Raw genomic sequence first — 23,344 nt, 5'->3', positions numbered from 1 at the left:
TGTCTCTCTCTCAAAATAAATAAATAAACCTTCAAAATAAAAAAAAAAGAAAGAAAAGAAAAGAAGAGAAAATGAAAGGGGGCATTAACTAAGGAATGTGGGCAGCCTCTGGAAACTGGGAAAGGCAAGAAAAACAGATTCTCCTCTAGAGCTTTTACAAAGGAACACAGCCCTGATGATACCTTTATTTTTTAGCTCAGTGAGACATGCACATTTAGGTCTTCTGAGCTCCAGAACTGTAAGATAAAAAAATTGTGTGTGTTGTTTTAAGCCACTAAGTTCATAGTATTTTGTTACAGCAGCCATAGGAAACTCACATAGACACTCTGTCAATCTGATCTTTCTGACTTCCATTTATATATTCTATATGTTTTCCTTTCTTACTTTCTTGTTTAAGCAAAATCACATACTTACTTAGTGTTAACCTTTGGTTGCAATCACTATCCAGACATTTCCCAGGTGGATCACCTTGACTGGATTTAAGGTGTTTACCAATTATTTGGAATTTTTTTCTTCTGGGGAATCTTCTTAGAATTGGGCCATTCTTGGGGTGCCTGGCTGGCTCAGTTGGTTAAGTGTCCATCTTCGGCTCAGGTCATGATCTTGTGGTTTGTGGATTCAAGCTCCGCCCTGCAATGGGCTCTGTGCTGACAGCACAGGGCCTGGGGCTGCTTCGGATTCTTTGTCTCCCTCTGTCTCTCTCTGCCCCTCCCCTGGTCGTGCTCTCTCTCTCTCTCTCTCTCTCTCAAAAATAAATAAATAAATAAATAAATAAATAAATAAATAAATAAATAAATGTTTACAAAATTAATTTAAGAAATGGGCCATTTTTGGGTCCTGGGAATCTTCATACAACAAGAATAGTAGGCTCGGGCTGTCAGGTTTCTTAATGATATACACTGTGTTCTCTCAAAGGCCATTCTAGACTAACTAGAAACAGGAAAGTCAATTCTGGAATCCCTAAACTATTTTGGAACTCCAGACCTAGAAGTATACAGGGAAGAAAAATGCCTCATGGCATAAATAAACTGGCACTTTGTAAATCAACATATTTGGTTATTGTTACCTGTGGAGTGCAGAGGGGTTAAAATGTCAAAGGCTAGTACTAAGAGATAGAGTACCTCTTTGTATCAAGGTACTACTATTTTTATTCTAGCTGAAAACAGAGTTCTTTATAGTCCAAATTGTAGAATCTAAACTTCTTTTAAATAATAAAAGCTAAATGGTAAGAGTTATTGTTAATACCATGTACTAGGTACTATTCTAATTTCATTTAAGGTTCATTTCTTTTTAAGTGTTTATTTATTTTTGAGAGAGAGAGAGAGAGACCCCAAAGTGTGAGTGGGTGAGGGTCAGAGAGAGAGGGAGACACAGAATCTGAAACAGGCTCCAGGCTCTGAGCTGTCAGCACAGAGCCCGATGTGGGGCTCGAACTTACAAACTGTGAGATCATGACCTGAGCTGAAGTCGGCCACTCAACCTACTGAGCCACCCAGGCATCCCCCACTTAGGGTTCATTTAAACCTCACCAGAACTCTATGATTTAGTAACTCTGATTATCCCTATTTTACAGAAGAAGAAACTGAGATTCGGTGTGATTAAGTAGCTTGACCAAGGTTATTGGCATAGACTGAATGTAAATTCATATGTGGAAGTTCTGATACCCAGGGGTATTTAGAGGTGGGGCCTTTGGGAGTTAATTAGGTTTAGATGAGATCATAAGGGTGAGGCCCTGATGATAGGATGATCCTTATCCTCGCTCTCTCTCTCTCTGCCAGGTGAGGACTCAATGAGAGGGTACCCAACTGCAAGTCAGAAAGACAGTTCTCTACAGGAACCAAATCTGCTGGCACCTTGATCTTGGACTGTGAGAAATAAATATCTGTTGCTTAAGCCACCCAGTGTGTGGTATTCTGTTACAGCAGTCTAAGCTGACTAAGATAGTTACACAACTAGTAAATGGCAGAGCTATTACTGGAACTTGATCAGTCTAGTTTAGGGACTGAGTTCTTTTTTTTTTTTTTTTTAAGTTTGTTTTTTATTTATGTTGAGAGAGAGAGAGAGAGAAAGCGCAAGCGGGAGAGGGGCAGAGAGAGAGGGAGAAAGAACCCCAAGCAGGCTCTGCATTATCAGCACAGAGCCCAGCCTGGGGCTCGATCCCACGAACTATGAGATCATGACCTGAGCTGAAATCAGGAGTCAGACACTTAACCAACTGAGCCACCCAGATGTAGAGACTGAGTTCTTAACTGGTAAGCTTTCTATAAGTTAGAGGTTTAGTCATCTTACACAAATATGGGTTCCAGAAATTAAAATAAAGGGAAACACAGTGAATGGCTAGATAGAGGAAAGCATATTTTCACAATAAAGACTATTAGTATCAAGACAAATTACAATAAAAGTTTAATTAAAAGTGAGAAGATGGTCTCCAATAATGTTTAGAAAGAGAAACTTCCACTACAAACCTGGAATATTGTGTTTATAGTAGTTTAGTCATTATAGTTTTATTGGAACTGTATGGTTGAGTGAAAAGCTCACTGCACAGGGAATCAAAAGAACTAGATTCCTGCTGTTTTGCCAGTAACCAGCTAAGTGAGCTTGAGAAAACTACATTTCTAGGCTCAAGTTTCTGAGAAATACCACTCATACTTCTGGAAAAGGCATCGTAGGAAAAAGGATAAATACTTTTTTTTATCACAGGAGAATCAATATTAACATCAAGACTATTGATCATATCCCTATTTGAAAAGTACAAGGTAAATAAAAAATTAGAAGGGACAAGACTGAATGATTCCAGTAAGTGATCAAATTAAGTAGGTGATTAAATTAGGTGAGTAGTGAGGACTGAAACAATACCAAAATTATAAAGAAAAGTTAAAAAAAAAAAAAAAACCTGTCAGTAAAATTAAGCAAACCTACATGTCTCATCATCTTTTGCATCCAGGTAAGCTCCGACAGCTAGGCATTTTAATAACTTTTGTAAATTGCTCTATTTCACCAGAGATACTATTAAATAAGTTAGCATTTGGTTCAAGTCAATTCAATTCAACCTCCATTTACAGGCTACCTTCAGAGATGATTTGCCCTGAAACAAATGAAATCTGAGCTTTATTCAGGTCCCTGACTTGCACAGCCACTGGGAGCACCGGAGCTGTTAGGAATGTGTTATTCTGGTTGGGAGGCAGAAACCAGGTTGCAGACAGAAAGCATTTCTATTTAGGTTTTGTTGTTGTTGTTGTTGTTTTGTAAATTGCCTACGAGTTCACAGAAGAAATGACCTGAATCTCCAAGGCCTTATTCATTTGTTTGATTTCTCTTTTGCATTGTAAATACTCACTTTAGAACCTAATTTTGTGTCCATAAGGTTACATTCTTTTTCTTTAAGCACCCCTCTTCCCTGCCCTCACCCAGTTATGTCAGTTTCAAATATCAGTACTGCTGTGCCTACCTTGTGTTATACCTTGAACTAACAGGGATACAAAGATGAAGGAGCTCACAGTTTTATAGGAAGAAGAATGCAGAATTAGATATGAAACGGTACTGGTCTAGTGGTAGAAACAAAGTGTAATAGAGGCACATAGAACAAAACATTTAACAATACCAATTTATCACAGTGTCCTTATCTTCCGAAAGGTATCAAACTATCAAAAACTCAGAGAGTTGAAGAAATTCTAAACCTTGTGAAGTAGCCTATGGCCTGGTATTTCTTTTCTTTATTTTTTGGGAGAGCACAAGTTGGGGAGGGGCAGAGAGAGGGGGACAGAGGATCTGAAGTAGACTGTGTGCTAACAGGCTGACAGCAGTGAGCCCAATGTGGAGCTCAAACTCACGAACTGTGAGATCATGGCCTGAGCCGAAGTCAGGCGCTCAACGAACTGAGCCATCCAGGTGCTCCTATGGCCTGGTGTTTCTTAAGCTACCACTTTATAAACTTTTTTGACTGTGATCTGCAGTGTAGTCCATGCTAGTGTTCATCAAATATGCTACATGATACCCTACATTTTTCAGCCTCCCTGGCAGTTAAGTTAGAGGCGTGTGCCTATTCTGGTCAATGGGTCACGAAAGGAAGTAATTGTATTGTTTCTGGTTCAAGTCTCTTAACACTGATTCAGTCAGTGAGAGTCCTCTGAACTTTCTCTAGAAAGATTTGAAGCCCAGAAGCAAAGAACCAAGATAGAGTAGTTGAAAGATGAAAATATGCCAGATCCTTGAAGATCTGGAGGACAACTACCAAGGTCAATATAATCCATATCAGACTTTATGGTAGCGATATGGGACATATAAAATATTTTTATGTTAAGCTACTGACATGCGTTTGACATCCTGACCATACACATACACATAATTTAATCAAAATTTAAAATTCTATTATAATACTACTTGCTATTTCTGACATACCTGATATTTTATTCCATTCAGGAAAATGTTTATCTAACAATGTCACCACCCCCTATTTCGTCTCCGCCCATAATGTGAAAAATAATGTCTTTTTTTAAAAATAGTTTTTCTTGGGGCACCTGGGTGGCTCAGTCGGTGAGGCATCCAATTCTAGATTTCGGCTCAGGTCGCCATCTCACAGTTTAGTGGTATTGAGCCATACATGGGGCTCTGTGCTGCCAGTGCCAAGTCTGCTTGGGATTCTCTCTCTCCCTCTCTTGCGGACCCTCCCCCCCATTAATAAATAAATAAATAAATAAGCTTAAAGAGTAGTTTTTCTCTAATTTTACAATTACTTTTGTTCAAATATAATTAACATACAGTATTCTGTTAGTTCAGATTTACAATATAATGATTCAACAATTCTGTACATTACTCAGTGCTCATCACTAATATGTGTACTCTTAAACCTCTTCACCTTTTTTAACCCACTCCCCCACTCACCTCCTCTCTGGAATCACCTGTTAGTTCTCTTATATATTTAAGAGTCTGTTTTTTTGGTCTCTTTTTTCTGTTTCTTAAATTCCACACGAAATGAAATCATATGGTATCTTTCTCTGACTTATTTCACTTAGTTGGAAAATAATGTCTTAAGCTACTCACAACACTGGTCTTCTGTGAACAACTTTTAGGTGTATTCAATTATTTATAAAAATAAGCTTTAATAATAAATGCAATGTCACAACATAAAAAATGAGAAATACAGATTATTTCATATTGTAAAATTAAATTATTGCATTTTGGGCTGTATGTTTCTATTTGGTACATATATATGAATACACCACATGTATATATATAATAAAGGAAAAATGTTTTTCACTGTTCTGCAAAACTGGTAGTCTCTGGCTTTGAAAAGCACTGCTGCTCCAGAAGTTTGCAATCCAGTCCAAAAGGACTCCATTAAGAACGTATTCGGCTTAATGCCATTAAATTTTGGTGGGTCCTTGAGGATAATCTTTATTTTTATTTATTTATTTATTTATTATTTATTTCTTGAGGACAAAATAATCTTTATTCCTCTTTCCAACAGCAGGTCAAAGAACTGAAGTCAGGAAATCTTATATCTTAATTAAGTGCCATAGTGGAGGCCTGTAAAATGAAATAACAAAATCCCAAACCAGCCTACTTGCCCTCTCTAATCCCCGCTCAGTGAATGGAAGTTGCTCAGAGAAAACAGCTCGCGGGTTCCAGGCCGGAACTGGTAGAAAGCTCTCGCGAGAGCCTTCCGACCGCCGCGAGTCTTCTGTGAGCACCAGTTCCCGCCCCTTCTGCGCCCACAGGCCGTCTGCTCCCCACCGGCTTCATCCGCTACGGCTACGGCGGGGCGAGCCGGAACTTTTATCCATAGGAACGGGTTTACAGTGTAGAGTGTTGCCGGCCGGCCTCAAGGAGATTAGAGTGCCATCCTCTTCCTCTCACCGTAGCCGCCGCGGAGCGGTGCCGAGCCGATCAGATCCAGGAGCGCAGTTACCGGGCGGGCTGGGTCTATGGTCGCTCCGCGGGCCGCTCCGCCGGCTGGTGCTTTTTTTTCAGGGCAAGCTGTGTTCCATGGCAGGGAACTTTTGGCAGAGCTCCCATTAGTAAGTGATCTTCCGTCTTCTCGCCCGGGGCTTCTTCTTGGGAGTCGGTGAGGACCGGGCCTGCGACTCCCCTTGGCCTGGATCCCGGCCCCTGTCCCGAGCGCCGTGGGGTCTCCCGGGAGGCGGCAGCGGCTGGAAGCGGGACGCGCTTTTCTCTGGCGACTCCCCTCTCCCCGCCCCCTGGCAGCATTTGGTTGGGGGGCGGTGGTCTGTGAGTGGGAAAGGGCGGGGGCTAAGGAGGTTCGGTCTCAGAGGAAGGAAGGAGTGTAACTTCGGATTCTTGGATAAGCTAGGCCTGGAAGAGGGGCGGGTTGGGATGGGATAGGGACAGGTATGGGAAGTGTGGCATAGTTCGGGACTGTGAGGCGGGCTCTTCAGGACAGTTATGGTTCGCTTTTGCCTGGACTCTCTTCGGGGAATCGGCATTGTAGTCTTTTGTCATTCACCTTCTGTCTTGAGTGGATTTAATATTCTGTGGAGAGAGTCAGGCTTGTTTCTGCTCTCTAACCAGTTCCTGCCATTACCTTATGCCTAGATGGAGTTGTATGTTGGTGAGGTGTAGGGCAGGTGCTCTCAAGATGTATCCATTAGTCTGTGCCTTATATTTTGTTGTAAACACGTATTTCCCAGTGACTGCTGATTTCTTTAACATATTTCATGAATTCGGTTTTGTTTTTGCTAGTGACCATGGAAGAACTAGAGTAATATTAGAAATATTTTCCCCTAAATACATTTAAGTAGGCAGAAAGGTGAGTGATGGGACTAATTGATTAGGTTTTCCACTGTACGGTTGAAAGATGAACAGAAGCTGGTGCTATTATATTTTAGTGTGTGTGTGTGTGTGTGTGTGTGTGTGTGTGTGTATATATATATATATATATATATATATATAAATGCTAAGAGAGCATTAGTAATTGTAATTTAAATTTTGATTCTGTGAAAAAAGATGAATTCCTATTCATTCTTTTTTTAGTCCTTTGTGCGAAAACAAAAATGGTTTTGGAAACCTTCTTTCAGGAAAGCAGGTTATCCTCTTGCTATGAAGTGATTCTGTGGAGATGAAATTGTGGAAGCTCTACCTCTGATCATATTTGTATTTTGCAGTTTTGCTCACTGCCATATTTGCTTGGGCAAAATTAAAATACAGAAAATTTAATTAGTGGAGAAGAGTAGTATTTTGATAAACTTTGAAAGAAAGTGAGAGAGAATTAACAGGGAGCTAGCTGTTGATTATCAAAAAGCTACAGTCATTTTTCTCAACTAAAAAAAAAAAAGATCTGCCCACCTTTTTAAAAAAAATATTTATTTAGTTTTTTGAGAGAGATAGAGCTCAAGAGGGGGAGGGGCCGAGAGAGAGGGAGACAGAATCTGAAGTAGGCTCCAGGCTTGGAGCTGTCAGCACAGAGCTTGATGCGGGGCTTGAACTCCTGAACCCCAAGATCATCACCTGAGCCAAAGTCAGAGGCTTAACAGACTGAGCCACCCAGGCACCCCTGCCCACCTTTTGATAAGTGTTAATTATGCTTTCACTTATTGTTGGCATAATGACATTTAGGGGGTAGGATCTATAACAATCGTTTCTTCACTTTTGAAATATAAAATTGTTAAAATGTTAAGTGTGCTTTTTTGGAAATGTCCTTGTCTCCCAATTCAAGTAGTCCTGCTTGAATTGGGAAAGAGCTACTCAGATCTCTTGAGAATTATGAAGTGCCTCGTCTGCAAAAGGTTACAATTAAGAAAGACAAGGCAATCAATTCTGGAAACAAAAAGATTACAAAAACCATTGTTTTAGGTGATTTTTTGAAGACGAACATCTTAACATTTCTAAAATGAGCATGGCAATTTTTTTTTCTTAGTAGCACATGAAATAATGGTGAGTCATATGAACAATGTAATCTTACGTTTTATGAAAGTTGGTATTATAAGTGTTCTTGGTTTATCCTCCGTACTATGTGCTGTGAAGAAAACTTAAGATATTTGATTGTGAAGATTATCTTTCTAAAAACACTGTGAGGATGAAATTAATGATACTAGAACAGGATGAATCACAGTATTTTCTAGGAAGTTGAACACAACACATTCTTTGACCTTACTGCATTAAAAGGAGAATGGCATTGGGGCGCCTGGGTGGCGCAGTCGGTTAAGCGTCCGACTTCAGCCAGGTCACGATCTCGCGGTCTGTGAGTTCGAGCCCCGCGTCGGGCTCTGGCCTGACGGCTCCGAGCCTGGAGCCGATTCTGTGTCTCCCTCTCTCTCTGCCCCTTCCCCGTTCATGCTCTGTCTCTGTCTCAAAAATAAACGTTAAAAAAAAATTAAAAAAAGGAGAATGGCACTAAATATTAGCTGGTTGACTGAATGAATTAATGAACAGATAACAAATACAAAAGTACAAAATCAATTCTGGATGTTATTGTATCAGAGGAAACTGAAAATACAGTTACATAATATCAAGGAAATAACTTAATGAGATCAATATATGTCCATACTTTTGGGATGTAGCCAAAGTCAAAGTTATAAACTAACATCCTGAAAAACTGAGAAAGAATAAAAATAAATCAAAATATTCTACTTAAGAATATTAAAAAGGAAACAGTGAAATAAATCCGAGGGGAAAAAAGGAAAGACTTAAAGGTAATACCGATATTAACATTTTATTTTTTTTATATTTATTTAATTTTGAGAGAGAGCGCACAGGGGAGTGGCAGAGAGAGAAGGGGACAGAGGATCCCAAGCAGGCTCTGTGCTGACAGCAGTGAACCTGATGCGAGGCTCAAACCCACAAACTGCTAGATCATGACCTGAACCAAAGTCAGATGCTTAGTCAACTGAGCCGTCCAGACGCCCCCGATATTAACATCTTGAAAGGAAAAAAGTAGTCAGAAATTAAAAGAGTTGGTTCCTTAGAAGGGAAAATCAAAACAGTAGACTAAACTGCTACTAGTTGAAGCAAGGAAAAAAGATATGATACAAAAATACAAAATTAGGAATGAGAAAAGTAAATAAATCCAGATGTACCTTTGGGTTATCTCCATGGGAATAAGTTTGAAAGCCAAAACAAATTAAGAAAGTTACCAGAGAGCTACTCCTTAAAAAATGCTCCAGGCCCACGTTATTTCATGGGTAAATGTTTTCCCATTTTCAAGAAGATCTGCTATTGAAATTATTCCAGTTCACACAGAAAGCTTTCCAGTTCTTTTTATGTGAAGTTACAATAACACTGATAAAATCTAGCAAAGGTAGCATTAAAAACAGTCTGACTTTTGAATATCGATGCAAACATCATAAAGTATTCCCAAGTAGAGTCTAACATTACATTAGAAATATAAAAAATGATAATGATTTTACTATAGAAATATAGTCAACATTTGGAAATCTGTTAATAAACAGTGAAAACGTCAAGACCGCTTTTAAAATTCAACATCTGTTCTTGACCAAAACAAATAGTATGCTTTCTTAACAGGGTAAGAACATCAAAGCATCAACAAGAGATACTTAATGGTAAAACAGGAAAATTAGGGGGCCTGTTTAACATTGTTCTGAAAATGCTACTCAATGCAGTTAATAGAATGAGATGTAAAAAATGACAAAATTACCAGTATATAGCAATAAAATTTAAGAAAATTCAGTTAATTGAGAAATTATTATAAAGTTCTCATGAGGTAACCAGTTACATAACGTAAAAATGGAAAGCTTTCTTTAAAATTTTTTTTTTTTTTAACGTTTATTTTATTTTTGAGACAGGGAGAGACAGCATGAACAGGGGAGGGTCAGAGAGAGAGGGAGACACAGAATCTGAAACAGGCTCCAGGCTCCGAGCTGTCAGCACAGAGCCTGACGCAGGGCTCGAACTCACGGACCATGAGATCATGACCTGAGCCGAAGTCGGAAGCTCAACCGACTGAGCCACCCAGGCGCCCCTGGAAAGCTTTCTTTTAAATAAATGATGGGGGAATGTGGCTCAGTAGGTTGAGCACCCAACTTCAGCTCAGGTCATGATTTCGGGGTTCCTGAGTTCGAGCCCCACATCAGACTCACTGCTGTCAATCTGTCAGCTCTCTGCAGAGAGTTGCCTTCAGATCCTCTGTCCCCCTCTTTCTGCCCCTCCCCTTTGCATTCTCAGAAATAAACATTAAAATAAACATATTTTAAAAATAAATGAGTGATAGAAAAATATAATTACAGTAGCAACAGAAAATATGAAATACACAGGAGTAAACAAACGTACAGGACCTATAGGAAGAAATTTTTAAATTTTGTAGTGGAACAAAGATTTTAATAAATGGAGTTTGAATTCTAACCTTGTAAAAATAGCATTTCTTCCGCTATTGATCTCATTAATGTAAGCCCAAACAATTTTGAATGGATTTCCTTTAAAAGTTCCTTTTGGGACTTGATAACAATGTTTTTAAAAGTTCAGGTCTCAGAATAGTAATTGTAATAGAATATCAAGCAATTTTCTGAAGAATAGTAGCAGGGGAGTATTTTCTGTACCAGATTTTAATTGTTTAGTTTTATGTTTTAAAATAGCATGGCATAGGAATAAGAAAAGAAAAAAAGGAAATTACAAAGATGATCCCAAATACAATAATAGAATTATACATCAAGAAATACTTTAGTCAACATTTGAGTAACCATTTGACAAAACATTTAGCTGGATCCCTGTTTTCTACCTTGTACAAAATATATTCCAGGTGGATCACAAATTGAAAGAAAAAAGCCATATTAGAAAATACGGGTGATTTTTTTTTTTTTTTTTTTGTAATCATTTTGTGTCAGGGGAGGCCTTTTCATTTGTGACAAACATAAAATCAAAGTAAAATATGGGTTGGTTTTAATAAGTGATCCATATTTCTGTATTACAAATATTAAGAGATCATGCTAAACTTAGGAAATGTTTAGTGTATTTGACAAATGATTTATTATCTATAATATGCAAATTATATGAGAAAAATCTCTAAAAGACCATCCCATTAGAAAAATTGTCATATTAGGATTACAATGTACAGGGGCGCCTGGGAGGCTCAGTTGGTTAAGAGTCCAACTCTTGTCTTTGACTCAGATCATGACCTCACAGTTCCTGATTTCAATCCCTGTGTCAAGCTTTGTGCTGGCAGCTTAGAGCCTCCTTGAGATTCTGTCTCCCTGTCTCTCTGCCCCTCCCCTGCTTGATCTCTATCTCCCTTTCAAAATAAATAAAAAATAAACTTAAAAAAAGAAAAGAATTACAGTATACAAAAGAAGAACTATATTTGGCCAATAGGCCCTGGAAAATGTTTAACCTCAGAAGTAAAGTAAAAACAAACAACCCCCATCCCCCCCCTCCGCCAAACAGTAAGATACTACTTTGCCTTTCAGTTCTTTCAGTTGTAAAGTATTTAAAAGCTTGGCAGTAACTCATGGGGGGGGGGGGGTAAATATTTTAAGACACCCTCATGTACTTTTTTTATTTTTTAAGATTTTAAGTTTATTTTTTTTGGGGGGGGGGGGCAGGGAGAGAAGAAGACCGAGAATTCCAAGCAGGCTCTGTGCTGACATGGGGCTTGAACTCAGGAGTCCTGAGATCCTGACCTAGGCTGAAGTCAGATGATCAGCCAACTGACCCACTCAGGCACCCACCATCATGTACTTTTCATGGGAATGGAAATTGGTGTCACATATGGACTGCAAACTGCCAATGTATAACAAAGTTATCAGTAAAACTGACCAATTAGTTCTATTTCTAGGAAACTATTTTAAATATTGGCGCGCCTGGGTGGCTCAGTCGGTTAAGCGGCCGACTTCGGCTCAGGTCATGATCTCGCGGTCCGTGAGTTTGAGCCCCGCGTCGAGCTCTGTGCTGACAGCTCAGAGCCTGGAGCCTGTTTCAGATTCTGTGTCTCCCTCTCTCTGACCCTCCCCCATTCATGCTCTGTCTCTCTCTGTATCAGAAATAAATAAACATTAAAAAAAAAAATTAACTAAATATACAGGGTGAATTACAAAGCTAGTCATTAAAGCATTATTTTTAATAGTGAAAAATTATAACCTATCTGCCTATTAATAGGAATTAATAAATAATAATACATCCATAAAGTTGTGCAGCAATTTAAAAGGATGCTGAATAACAAATCTGTTGACATAAAAAGACTTTCAGTACATACTGAATGACAAAAGCAAGTTGCAGAATAGTTTTATGGGTCGTATCAATTTCATATGTCTGGTTAAAAATAGTAGACTTGACTAGGCAGATGGAGGAGGCTATTAGTGTAATAAATCCTGAAACAGCTTTTAACATGATTGGAATTCGTGAAGTAGGGAAATTAAATACTCCAGTTACTCATGAACAACTGAGAAAAGATACTTCAAATCTAAGGTATCATCATTTGGTGTCAAATAACTTGACCATTATTTTATGTATCACTAAGAAAAAATAAATGTACTAGCAGTTAAAAGCCGAAGGCATCACTGACTGTAAGATTTCTTTTGATATCAGAGTCTTAAAACCAATGAAATGTAGTATACGGTAGAGAGAGAACGAGAGAGACTGAGAAAATTAGAGTGGAATTTTTTTCAGAACATATTTACATTCACTAGTGAGATAATTCTCTTTTCTTTAATTAATTTATTTTCAGTGGAGGAGAAAAAGAGAGCGCTAGAGATTATGGGAGGGACAGAGAGAGAGAGAGAGAGAGGGGGAGAGAGAGAGAGAATCTCAAGCAGGCTCCGAACTGTCAGCACAGAGCCTGTTTCAGGGTTCACCCACAAACCATGAGCTCATGACCTGAGCCCAAATCAGGAGTCAAATGCTAACCAACTGAGCCACCCAGGTGCCCCAATGAGATAATTCTCAGTGTTGGAATTTCAAGAAATGTGAAAAATACTATCTTCTAAGTTACTTCTTGCACTTTGTATTTCTCAGAATGTTTATAACTTGTTCAATCTTAGAATGTTTTTTTTGTGACTTTATTAGTTGATTCTCTGTAGCGTGTTTTAACATCTTTGTTTCTTTTAGTTTGCAATGGATTTTGGATAAACAAGATCTGTTGAAGGAACGCCAGAAGGACTTAAAGTTTCTCTCAGAAGAAGAGTATTGGAAATTACAAATATTTTTTACAAATGGTAAACATTTTTAAAAAATGACTGAAATAGTATAGTTGGTCACTTCTGAATTCAAACTTTTGTATAGTAATTTGTGATGAGTTGTTTTAGTCCATACTTAACATTTCTACTTTTTTTTAATTTAAAAAAAATTTTTTTAATCTTTATTTTTGAGAGACAGAGAGAGAGAGAGACAAGAGTACAAGCAGGGGAGGAACAGAGACAGAAGGAGACACAGAATCTGAAGCAGGCTCCAGGCTCCGAGCTGTCAGCACAGAGCCCGATGTGGGGCCTGAACTCACGAACAGTGAGATCATGACCCAAGCCGAGGTCGGATGCTTAACCCACTGAGCCACCAGGCACCCCGTACTTAACATTTTTATTTATACATGTATTCTTTTTATAACTTATGTTCACTTATCTTTCTTTTTAAGTGATCTAAATAAAGTCTTGTGAATCTTACATATCAGAGATACTCAAAACAGTTTGAAAGTGTTCATTGATTGCCCTAAGTCTTTATAATGCATTATTAAGCCCAATTTAGGATTGGCTAAAGCAAATATTTTGGGGATAAATGGAGTCTTTGGATTGAGATCCTATATTGGTTATTCTTATCTTACAAGTTTGCTTTGGAGGGAAGGGGATTTAGAGTCAGAAGATCCTTGCTCTGTCACATGGTAGCTTTGTTACATGATTTTTCTAACCCTCAGTGCACTGTTCTGCAAACCTGTCTCTCTGTTGTTTTAAGGATTCATTATGGACTTTTTAATAAACTTTATAAAGTGGTAGTTATAGTGAGTTTGATAGCTGTTTAATGTTTTCTTTTTATATTCTAAAGATACTATGAAAAGCATTGAGATACCTATCATTCAGAGGGAAATACCTGTCATTTAGCCTTCTTAATGTAAGAATAGTGTTTGCTCTGGGGCAATTTCTATTTTTGATTGTTTTTATGCATACCTATATATTTTTTAACAGATTTCCAAATCCTAGTACTAGTCCAGTGTGATCCAAATAGAGTTTTATAGCATATGTAGGTTTTTCTTTTTGTTAAAAATTAATATAGTCATGATTTAATCACATGGAAGTTATTATTCAATGTCAATATTATGATATCAGAAGATACATTTAAAACTTTATTTTTCTTCTAGTTATTCAAGCATTAGGTGAACATCTTAAATTAAGACAACAAGTTATTGCCACTGCTACAGTCTATTTCAAGAGATTCTATGCCAGGTAGGACTTTTATTTTGGGAATATGTTATACCTATTTGAAACTCTTATGTAATGTTGATGAACCTTAGTGTAACTAAATCATGTGTTTATCGTAGAGTTATCTTCATTTTTTTCCAGTGTGTTTTTTTGTTAATTTTTAAAAAATGTTTGTTTATTTTTGAGAGAGAGAATATGAATGGGGGAGGGGCAGACAGAGAGGGAATCTGAAGCAGGGTCCAGGCTCTGAGCTGTCAGCACAGAGCCTGAATTGGCTCAAACTCATGAACCGTGAGATCATGACCTGAGCTGAAGTCAGACGCTTAACCAACTGAGCCACCCAGGTGCCCCTCCAGTGTGTTTTTATATGAATGACATTTAACTTTATCTTATCATATTTTTAGGTATTCTCTGAAAAGTATAGATCCTGTATTAATGGCTCCTACATGTGTGTTTTTGGCATCCAAAGTAGAGGTATGAAATAGTTTTCTGTTCTTCATCAAAGTATAGTCCATGTGCATTGGTTAATCTGCCATAGGTTGCATATTACCTATATCAAAATAATGGCAAAATACTGAAATTCATACAAAGTCAAAGATACATGACTATTTATTTATTTTTTTTTAAGTTTATTTATTTTTGAGAGAGAGATGGAGAGGGTGAGCAGGGAGGGGCAGAGAGAGAAGGAGAGAGAGAATCCCAAGCAGGCTCTGTGCTGTCAGCACAGAGCCCAATGTGGGGCTTGAACTCACAAACTGAGATCATGACCTGAGACAAAAACCAAGAGTCAGACGCTTAATTGGCTTAACTGAGCCACCCAGGTGCCCCAAGATATACATGTCTTTATATATTCATTTAACAAACACTTATGTAGCACTTACTATATATACCAAGTGCTATTCTAAGTTCTTTTACAACCATAACTGACTTAATCCTCATAACAAACAATGGGGTAGTGTAATATCCTTAATTTATAAATGAGGAAACTGAGGTACATAGAGATTAAGAAATTGGCCTAAGATTGTAGACGTCATACGCGGGAGAGGTAGTATTTGTGTTGTTTTTTTGTTTTTTTTTTTTAACGTTTATTCATTTTTTGAGAGACAGAGCATGAGCAGGAGAGGGGCAGAGAGAGAGGGAGACACAGAATCTGAAGCAGGCTCCAGGCTCTGAGCTGTCAGCACAGAGCCCAGCGCGGGGCTGAAACTCATGAACTGCGAGATCATGACCTGAGCCGAAGTCAAATGCTCAACTGACTGAGCCACCCAGGCTCCCCAGCCCTGCCAGTATTGAACCCTGGGAGTCTGGCTACTGATTCCGTGCTTTTAATGGCTTTGTTCTGTATCTTCTAAGACATTTACCTTTTGGCACCAAGTAGTAGTCCATACATGCGACAAGCTGGGGACAGCTTCTCTACTATTACCTGAGTTATAGTACCTTCTCCTGTGTCCCTCCTCCATATGCTTCCTTTGTCCTACTGTCTTCCCTCCCTGCCTCCTAATAGTGACTGCCTGCCAAGCCACAGGGAAAGCAGGAGGAAAGGTAAGGATTGGGTGTGGCTCTAGTCATACAGATTCCAGTAAGGAATTGTTAGGGCATTGAGGGTAATTAGGTGAGAGAGAGAGAAGAGAGATGGGAACTTGGAGCTGAAACCAAATCTCTGCTCGTTTTATTTACCTTTTCAGTATTTTTAGACAGCACAGTTAAAATCTGAACAGTACTAGGAGATACCGACTGATTATCATTATAATACATGTGATCTTTAATGTTATGAAACTTTGTATTGTGTTTCTGAGATGTCTTTAGAATCATAACTGTATTCTTGAAAACTGAATGTAATTTAAGCCTTGTAGGTTTATATGCCTTTTGGTACTCATGTTGATTTAGTTTTGTTTTGGTCATTATTTAGGATTATTCAAGATACCTTTCCCAACTATTACCTAAAGTAATGAGAGTTGACACCATTAGAAATAATATTAAGAAAGACCTTCTAGAGGTTTATGGTTTCCTAATTATAAGTGGTAGTTTAAAGAGGCAGAACTAGTCCTGTTGTTATTACTAAATTCTATAATGGAAAAGGAAGTTGGTTTTTTTTTTTTTATAAACTATTTTTTTTCTTTTTTTAATGTTTATTTATCTTTGAGAGAGAGAGAGAGAGACAGAGTGTGAGCAGGGGAGGGGCAGAGAGAGAGGAAGACACAGAATCTAAAGCAGGCTCCAGGCTCTGAGCTGTCAGCACAAAGCCTGACAGAGGGCTCAAATTCAAGAACTGCGAAATCATGACCTGAGCTGAAGTTGGACACTGAACTGTCCCAGCCACCCAGGCGCCCATAATGTTTATTTATTTTTGAGAGAGAGAGAGCACACAAGTTGGGGAGGGGCAGAGAGGGGGATAGAGGATCCGAAGCTGGCTCTTTGCTGACAACAGTGAGCCCGATGTAGGGCTCAAACTCACAAACTATGAGATCATGACCTGAGCTGAAGTTGGCCGCTCAACTGACTAAACCACCCAGGTGCCCTTGGTGGAAAAGGAAGTGTTTATAAAAAGCCCATATTACGGGGTGGTTTTTCCAAATATCACCATGTAATTTGATGTCTCTGAAGCATAACCAGTCTGGAAAATCTAAGCAAAATCTTTATGAACTTATATTGTAGATTATCATGGGAATTTTAATTTATTTATTAAATATCTTTTGTTATTTGATTTACTATATGAAAGTTTTTACTCTAAGAATTTTGGATGAGGAATTATTCCTTGATCAGGGTACCTGGCTAGCTCAATTGATAGAGTATAGGACTCTTGATCTTGGGGTCATGAGTTCAAGCCCCTAGATTGGGTGTAGAGATTACTTAAAAAAAAAAAAAAAAAGAATTATTCCTGGGAAAAAATGTATCACTTCATATTTGGTTATAGCATTATGTTTTTTAATCTTTAACTGTGACCAGATCTTTCTGTGTTTTGTCCAGTTGTATGGGAATTGTATAGAAATGACTCTTGAGATGTCTCAGGCATTTACTTTTTTTTTTTTTTACTTTTTTTTTTTTTTAACGTTTATTCATTTTTGAGAGACAGAGTATGAGTGGGCAAGGGGCAGAGAGAGGGGGAGACACAGAATCCGAAGCAGGCTCCTAGCTCTGAGCTGTCAGCACAGAGCCCGACGCGGGGGCTCAAACTAATGAACTTTGAGATCATGACCTGAGCCGAAGTTGGACGCTCAACCGACTGAGCCACCCAGGCGCCCCTCAGGCATTTACTTTTTAGTTTTCGGTGATTATGGTTTGAGGTTTAAATGCAAATACACACACACACACACACACACACACACACACACACACACACACTTATACACACACACACACACTTATACATACCCACCCACCCCTGCCCCAAGATACAGATGTACATTGAAGGTATTTAAATAGACTCCATTTAGTTTAGCCCCCCACCCCCCTTTTTAAAGTTTATTTATTTATTTATTTTGACAGAGAGAGTGTGCATGAGTAGGGGAGGGACGGAGAGAGAGAATCCCAAGCAGGGCTGGATCTCAGGAACCCCAAGATCATGACTGGAGCCAAAATCAAGTGTTATTGGATGCTTAACTGACTGAGCCACCCAGGCCCCTGGAGTTTAGTTCCCTTCCTTGAATAAGGAACTGATTCTTGATTTTTTTGTTTTGAAATGAAGTGAAGGCTATAGTAATCAGTAATCTTATGAGGTTAATCAAATTAAATGAGACAATATAAGTGGATCACCTCATAAATTTCAGTTCTTTTTACAATGGTGGCATATTAAATTCAAAGAGGAAATGGGAACTGATACTAGAAGTATTCTACTACATCATTCTTGTTTTCCTGTTCCAAAAAGAATAATGGTTTCTGTGGTCTTTTGAATTATTTGATGATGTTAAAGTTTATCTTCTTTAGAGATTCAACTGTTTTATTACTAAATAGCATGAAGTACCTGTTTGTTAGTCCGGGTTCAATTGAATAGGAAGCATACTTAATATTTTTCTTGCAATTAAGTGTAGAATCTAAAAAATGTTTTTAGGAACTAATTTGAGTGCAGAAAGCTGGCATTCTTGCTTTAGGGCTTGGTTTCTAATTTGGTACCTCTCAATGATGTTAAGTTACAAAATTATTTAAACATTGGTCTTATTGCAGCAATATTAAGGAAAGGTAATACATTTAGAGATTTAAGTACTTCATGCCTCAAGGTGAACAGACTATAGACATGGGGGAGGTACGTGGGAAATACTTTGTTTTTAATATACGCCATATACCCTTAGGTTCATTGGGTTACTATATGCCTGATCTCATCCACTTTTATTTCTCTAGGAATTTGGAGTAGTCTCAAATACAAGATTGATTTCTGCTGCTACTTCTGTATGTAAGTGAAAAAAGTATATCCTGCTTTAAGGATATACTTCTTTAAAAAAGCTCCATAGAACAAAAATGTTTTTCAGTTTATGAGATCTGTGAGAGATTGGTGGGGTTTGTTAAATCTCCTGCAGTCACATTTATGACTAGTATATTTGGCTAAAAATAAAGTGAAAATACAAACATTTTAAAAACCATCTACGGTATTATTTCTAAGACATTACTTTTAATACTAAAAATGGGTAGTAACTATTGATCCAAAAACATCAACTCAATGACTCTTTAAATAATAAGGGTTAAGAAAAAAACTTATTTTCCAGTTTTATTATATTTTATTGCTTTGTAATGACTAGCTGTTGTGTCATTCTTGTGGGTGAAGTAAACTCTTTAGTAATTGTAGTGTATGTCTTTGATAGGAATTATTTATTTTCCCTCCATCTTGAAAAACATGGCATAGGGAAAAAAATTCTAACTATAGTAGCCAGCCCCAGTTCTGTCTAAACAGCAGCTATATAACCTTGAGCAAATTGCTTTACCTTTTGGCCTTAGTTCTTTTTCTAAAAAGATGGGGTTTAGCTGCCTCTGAGTCATGACATTAAAGGAAATAACACTGTAGACCAGTGATTTTAAAATATTGTACATAAGGTATTAACATTATGCTGTGCTCCATCTTCATAGGTTAAGCACAAAGACATCACCTAATAAAAGATAATACAGTTTTCTTTCACTTCTGTGCTCTTACACAGAAGAGGCAGAAGGTTTTTTGTGTTTTTAAGTTTGTGAACCAGACTAATTTTCATATTTTTGGGTCATTCCCTTTTTGAGACAAGTGTCATAATCTAATTCAGTCTTTTCCATGTCATATTTTACTCTTTTAAGGGAGAAGAGTAATAATCAATTTTGCATAGAATTTAATATACCAGATATATCACATTGATGGCGATACTGTCAACAGAAAGTAAAATTGAAGGCTTTCTTTCTCAACATGAGGATGATGCCAGAATTGTGTGTTAGGAAGGTGAATCTGGTAAAATAATGTAAGATGAACTGGAGGAGAATGTGAGCTGAAGTAGTCAGATTTTGAGGTTTTTCACATGCCACAACATGGATGAGCCTTGGGGCACTTGGCTGGCTCAGTAGGTAGAGCATGTGACTCTTTATCTCAGGGTTATAAGTTCGAGCCCCATATTTGGTGTAGAGATTACTTAAAAATGAAATCTTAAACAAACAAACACAGATGAACCTTGAGAACATTATGACAAGGGAAATAGACCTGTCACAAAGAGATAAATACTGTATGATTCCATTTAATATTATGAATAATTAATAGAGATAGAAAGTAGAATAGTAGCTGTTTTGGGGCTGGAGGGAGGGGGAAATGAAGAATTATTGTTGAATGAGTATGGAGTTTTCAGTTTTGCAAGATGAAAGAGTTCTAGAGCTAGATTGTGGTGATGGTTGCACAACATTGTGAATGTATTTAATATTACTGAACTGCATATTTAAAAATGGCTAAAGATGATAAATTTTATGTAATGTATATTTTACCACAACTTTAAAACAACAAAAAATATCCCTTTAAAAAACATATAAAACTGCAAACTGTAGTGAGTGCCATCACCACAGGGTGCTGTGAGAAATAAAAGCCAACAAGATTAAAGTAGAAAAAAATTATTTTGAAGTTATTGAAGTGATCCAGGTAGGTACTAGTGAAGGCCAAAAATGATGTTTTGGGAGGTGCCTGGGTGGCTCAGTCAGTTAAGTGTCCAACTTCAGTTCAGGTCATGGTCTCACATGGTCTCATGTGAGTTCAAGTCATCAGTGCAGAGCCCACTTCAGGTCCTCTGTCCCCTTCTCTCTCTGTCCCTCCCCTAGTCTTGCTCTCATGTGCGTGTGCGCTCTCTCTCTCTCTCTCTCTCTCTCTCTCTCTCTCAAAAATAAAGATTAAGAAAAAAAATTTTTAATGATGTTTTGGCCCCCATCAAGGATAACAAGCAAGCTAGATTTGCATTACAGAGTCAGCAGGACTTTAAAAAGCAAGGATTTAAGAAGAGTCAAAAACGACTTTTGAAGGGTGCCTGGGTGGCTCGTTTGGTTAAATGTCCAACTCTTGATTTTGGCTCAGGTCGTAATCTTATGGTTGGGGAGATCAAGCCCTGCTTTGGGCTCCAAACTGACAGCATAGAGCCTGCTTGTGATTCTTTCTCTCCCTCTCTCTCTCTGCCCCTTCCCCCAGCCCACTCTCAGTCTCTCTCTAAATAAATAAAGTTAAAAAAAATGATGAGATATTATTATGCCTGGTCACTGGGAATGTGAAGGTGCTACCAGAAGAGGAGAATAAGGGGGTTCTGAAAAGAGTTAAATTTTAATCTTGGACATTCTAAATGTAAATGTATCAGTGGAACATTTTAGAAATGTGAGGCCAATGATGGAAATCTGGGATGATAAATTTTAAGAAAGATAGAGTTGCATAGTGTCTTGTGCTGCATGGAAGTTGTGTACCAAAGAAAAAAAACACACCTTTGGCACCAGACCTTTGGGTTTGTGATCTTTGAGAGAGAATGTAGCTGTCATTAGACATTATGGGGTGGGGGTTGACGCCAGATTGCAAAGAATTAAGCAAGTAGGTGCTGAGAAGAGGAGAATCTATATTACAGATACATGAAACAACCTCAGTGAAGGGGGTGTGGGGACATGCTGACCAAAGTAACTTTGGGGAGAAGTATAGTCTGTAAGACTAAAGGCGAAAGGAACTGCATGTAAACACTGTACTCTAGTTGATAGATTTGATACTTAAGGTGGGTACAAGTTAACAATTCTGATACTGCTTTACTTGTGTCTGGAATTAAACAATTCCACTAGATAGATACATCCATGGTAAATGGATGGCAGATATTTAGAGCCAGGTTTCTCATTGCTGGAGTGGGAATATACATATAAGCAGAGAGGAGATTAGAATGATCCACGTGGTGATCAGAGACCTCAGTATGAACTCATGTTTACCTTAACATAAATACACATAAATATTTATAGATATGTGGACGTGTGTGTGTGTGTGTGTGTGTGTGTGTGTGTGTGTGTGTGTGCAGGCTTTGTCAGTTAAGAGAGTCTATAAGCAATGACATCCCAGTTTCAGGGAGTTCACCTAGTGCCCAGATCTTTGTTTCTAATACTATTCTCCATTAAAAGGAACTAGGGCTCTTAGGAGAAATGATTGGGACAGGAAATAAACAAGATAGACCTGGAGCATCTTATAGTACCAAAAAGTAAGGAAGTGCAAAAAACCCAAAACAAAACCTACCTTTAATGGGGATGTGTCAGAGGGACATGGAACCCAACTGAAAGAGCTCTCAGTGGATTTGAAAAGCTAGAAGAATTTGTGCAAGAAAATGTTTTTTAAAAAGTAGTATTGGATTATAACCCAAAGTATAAAATAAATATCTGTGGGTCCATACTGATATAAATAAATGATTGAATAAAAGAGAAGAGACAAATCTCTAATATGGAAGAACTTCATATAATTTATGTACCTAACTACACCCTCAAATAGGGAAAGCATAAATTTCCACTTCTTAGCTGTTGGTTGTGCATAAAGAGTTCCTTTTTCTTTTTTTTTTTTTTTTTTTAAGTTTTTAAAATTTATTTTGAGAGAGCACATGGAAGTGGGGAAGGGACAGAGAGAGGGAGAGAGAATCCCAGGCAGCTCTGTGTCGTCAGTGCAGAGTCCGTTGTGGGACTTGATCTCACGAACCTCTCATGAAACTGTGAGATCATGACCTGAGCAGAGATCAGGAGTAGGACGCTTAACTGACTGAGCCACCCAGGCATCCTGATAGTGACTTCCTTCTAATGTGTACATTGTGAAAAGGGCAGGGGGAAATAAGAGAAACCCAACAAACCCTTCCTTTGCCAGGTGATTGAGATCAGTATCAGCAGTGACAAATCACTAGGATTATGTACCTTTGATGTGATAGAATGAAATGGCACTTTCTGTCCTTCCTTCCAAAATCCCACAACACCAGTTTAAACATCAAATAAACATCAGACAAATTCCAGTAGAGGGTCAAGCAACAAAATAATACTTAATATATATATATATATATATATATATATACACACACTACTTAATATATATATATATATATATACACACACTACTTAATATATATATATATATATATATATATATATATATATACACACACACACACAGTACTCTCAAAAACTGCTAAAGTCATCAAAACAGGGAAAGTCTGGAAAACTGCCACAGCCAAATGGAATCTAAGGAGACATGACAAGTAAATGTAAAGTTGTCTCCTGGATGAGAGCCTGGAACGGAAAAAAGGACATTAGGAAAAAACTAGGAGATCTGAATAAACTACGGACTTCAGTTAATAATTATCTATTGATTCATTATTTATAACAATATACCATACTAATATAATATAAAATGTTAATAACAAGGGAAACTGGGTGGGTGAGCAGTTGTCTTAGTCTGCTCAAGCTTCTCTAACAAAATAGCATAGATTGGGTCACTTAAACAGTAGGTGTTTATTTCTCACAGTTCTGGAAGCTGGAGAGTCCAAGATCAAACAGAGTGTCTGCCTTGATCATTTCCTTGATCAGCCATTTGTTTCCTGGCAAGCAGACAACTGCCTTCT

At 37.9% G+C, this 23,344-nt stretch overlaps 1 protein-coding gene across 2 annotated transcripts in view; it reads left to right on the top strand.

Moving 5' to 3' along the window:
- Nucleotides 1-5,807: 5,807 nt before the first annotated feature.
- Nucleotides 5,808-23,344, top strand: part of CCNC (cyclin C) — a 29,278-nt gene continuing 11,741 nt past the window's right edge. Inside the window, exons 1-5 of one of the 2 annotated variants that reach the window (XM_042939445.1) lie at nt 5,808-6,017; nt 13,009-13,115; nt 14,246-14,330; nt 14,711-14,780; nt 18,642-18,693. In XM_042939445.1, the coding sequence (XP_042795379.1) occupies nt 5,986-6,017; nt 13,009-13,115; nt 14,246-14,330; nt 14,711-14,780; nt 18,642-18,693 (346 nt within the window). In that variant the 5' untranslated portion in view covers nt 5,808-5,985. The remainder of the gene's footprint in view (nt 6,018-13,008; nt 13,116-14,245; nt 14,331-14,710; nt 14,781-18,641; nt 18,694-23,344) is intronic. The other variant, XM_042939444.1, reaches the window with a different exon arrangement.

This window comes from Panthera leo, chromosome B2 (genome assembly GCF_018350215.1).
Source record: "Panthera leo isolate Ple1 chromosome B2, P.leo_Ple1_pat1.1, whole genome shotgun sequence".
Taxonomy (NCBI): Eukaryota; Metazoa; Chordata; class Mammalia; order Carnivora; family Felidae; genus Panthera; species Panthera leo.
The sequence above is the reverse complement of the archived record's forward strand: the minus strand, read 5'-3'. Positions and strand labels throughout refer to the sequence as shown.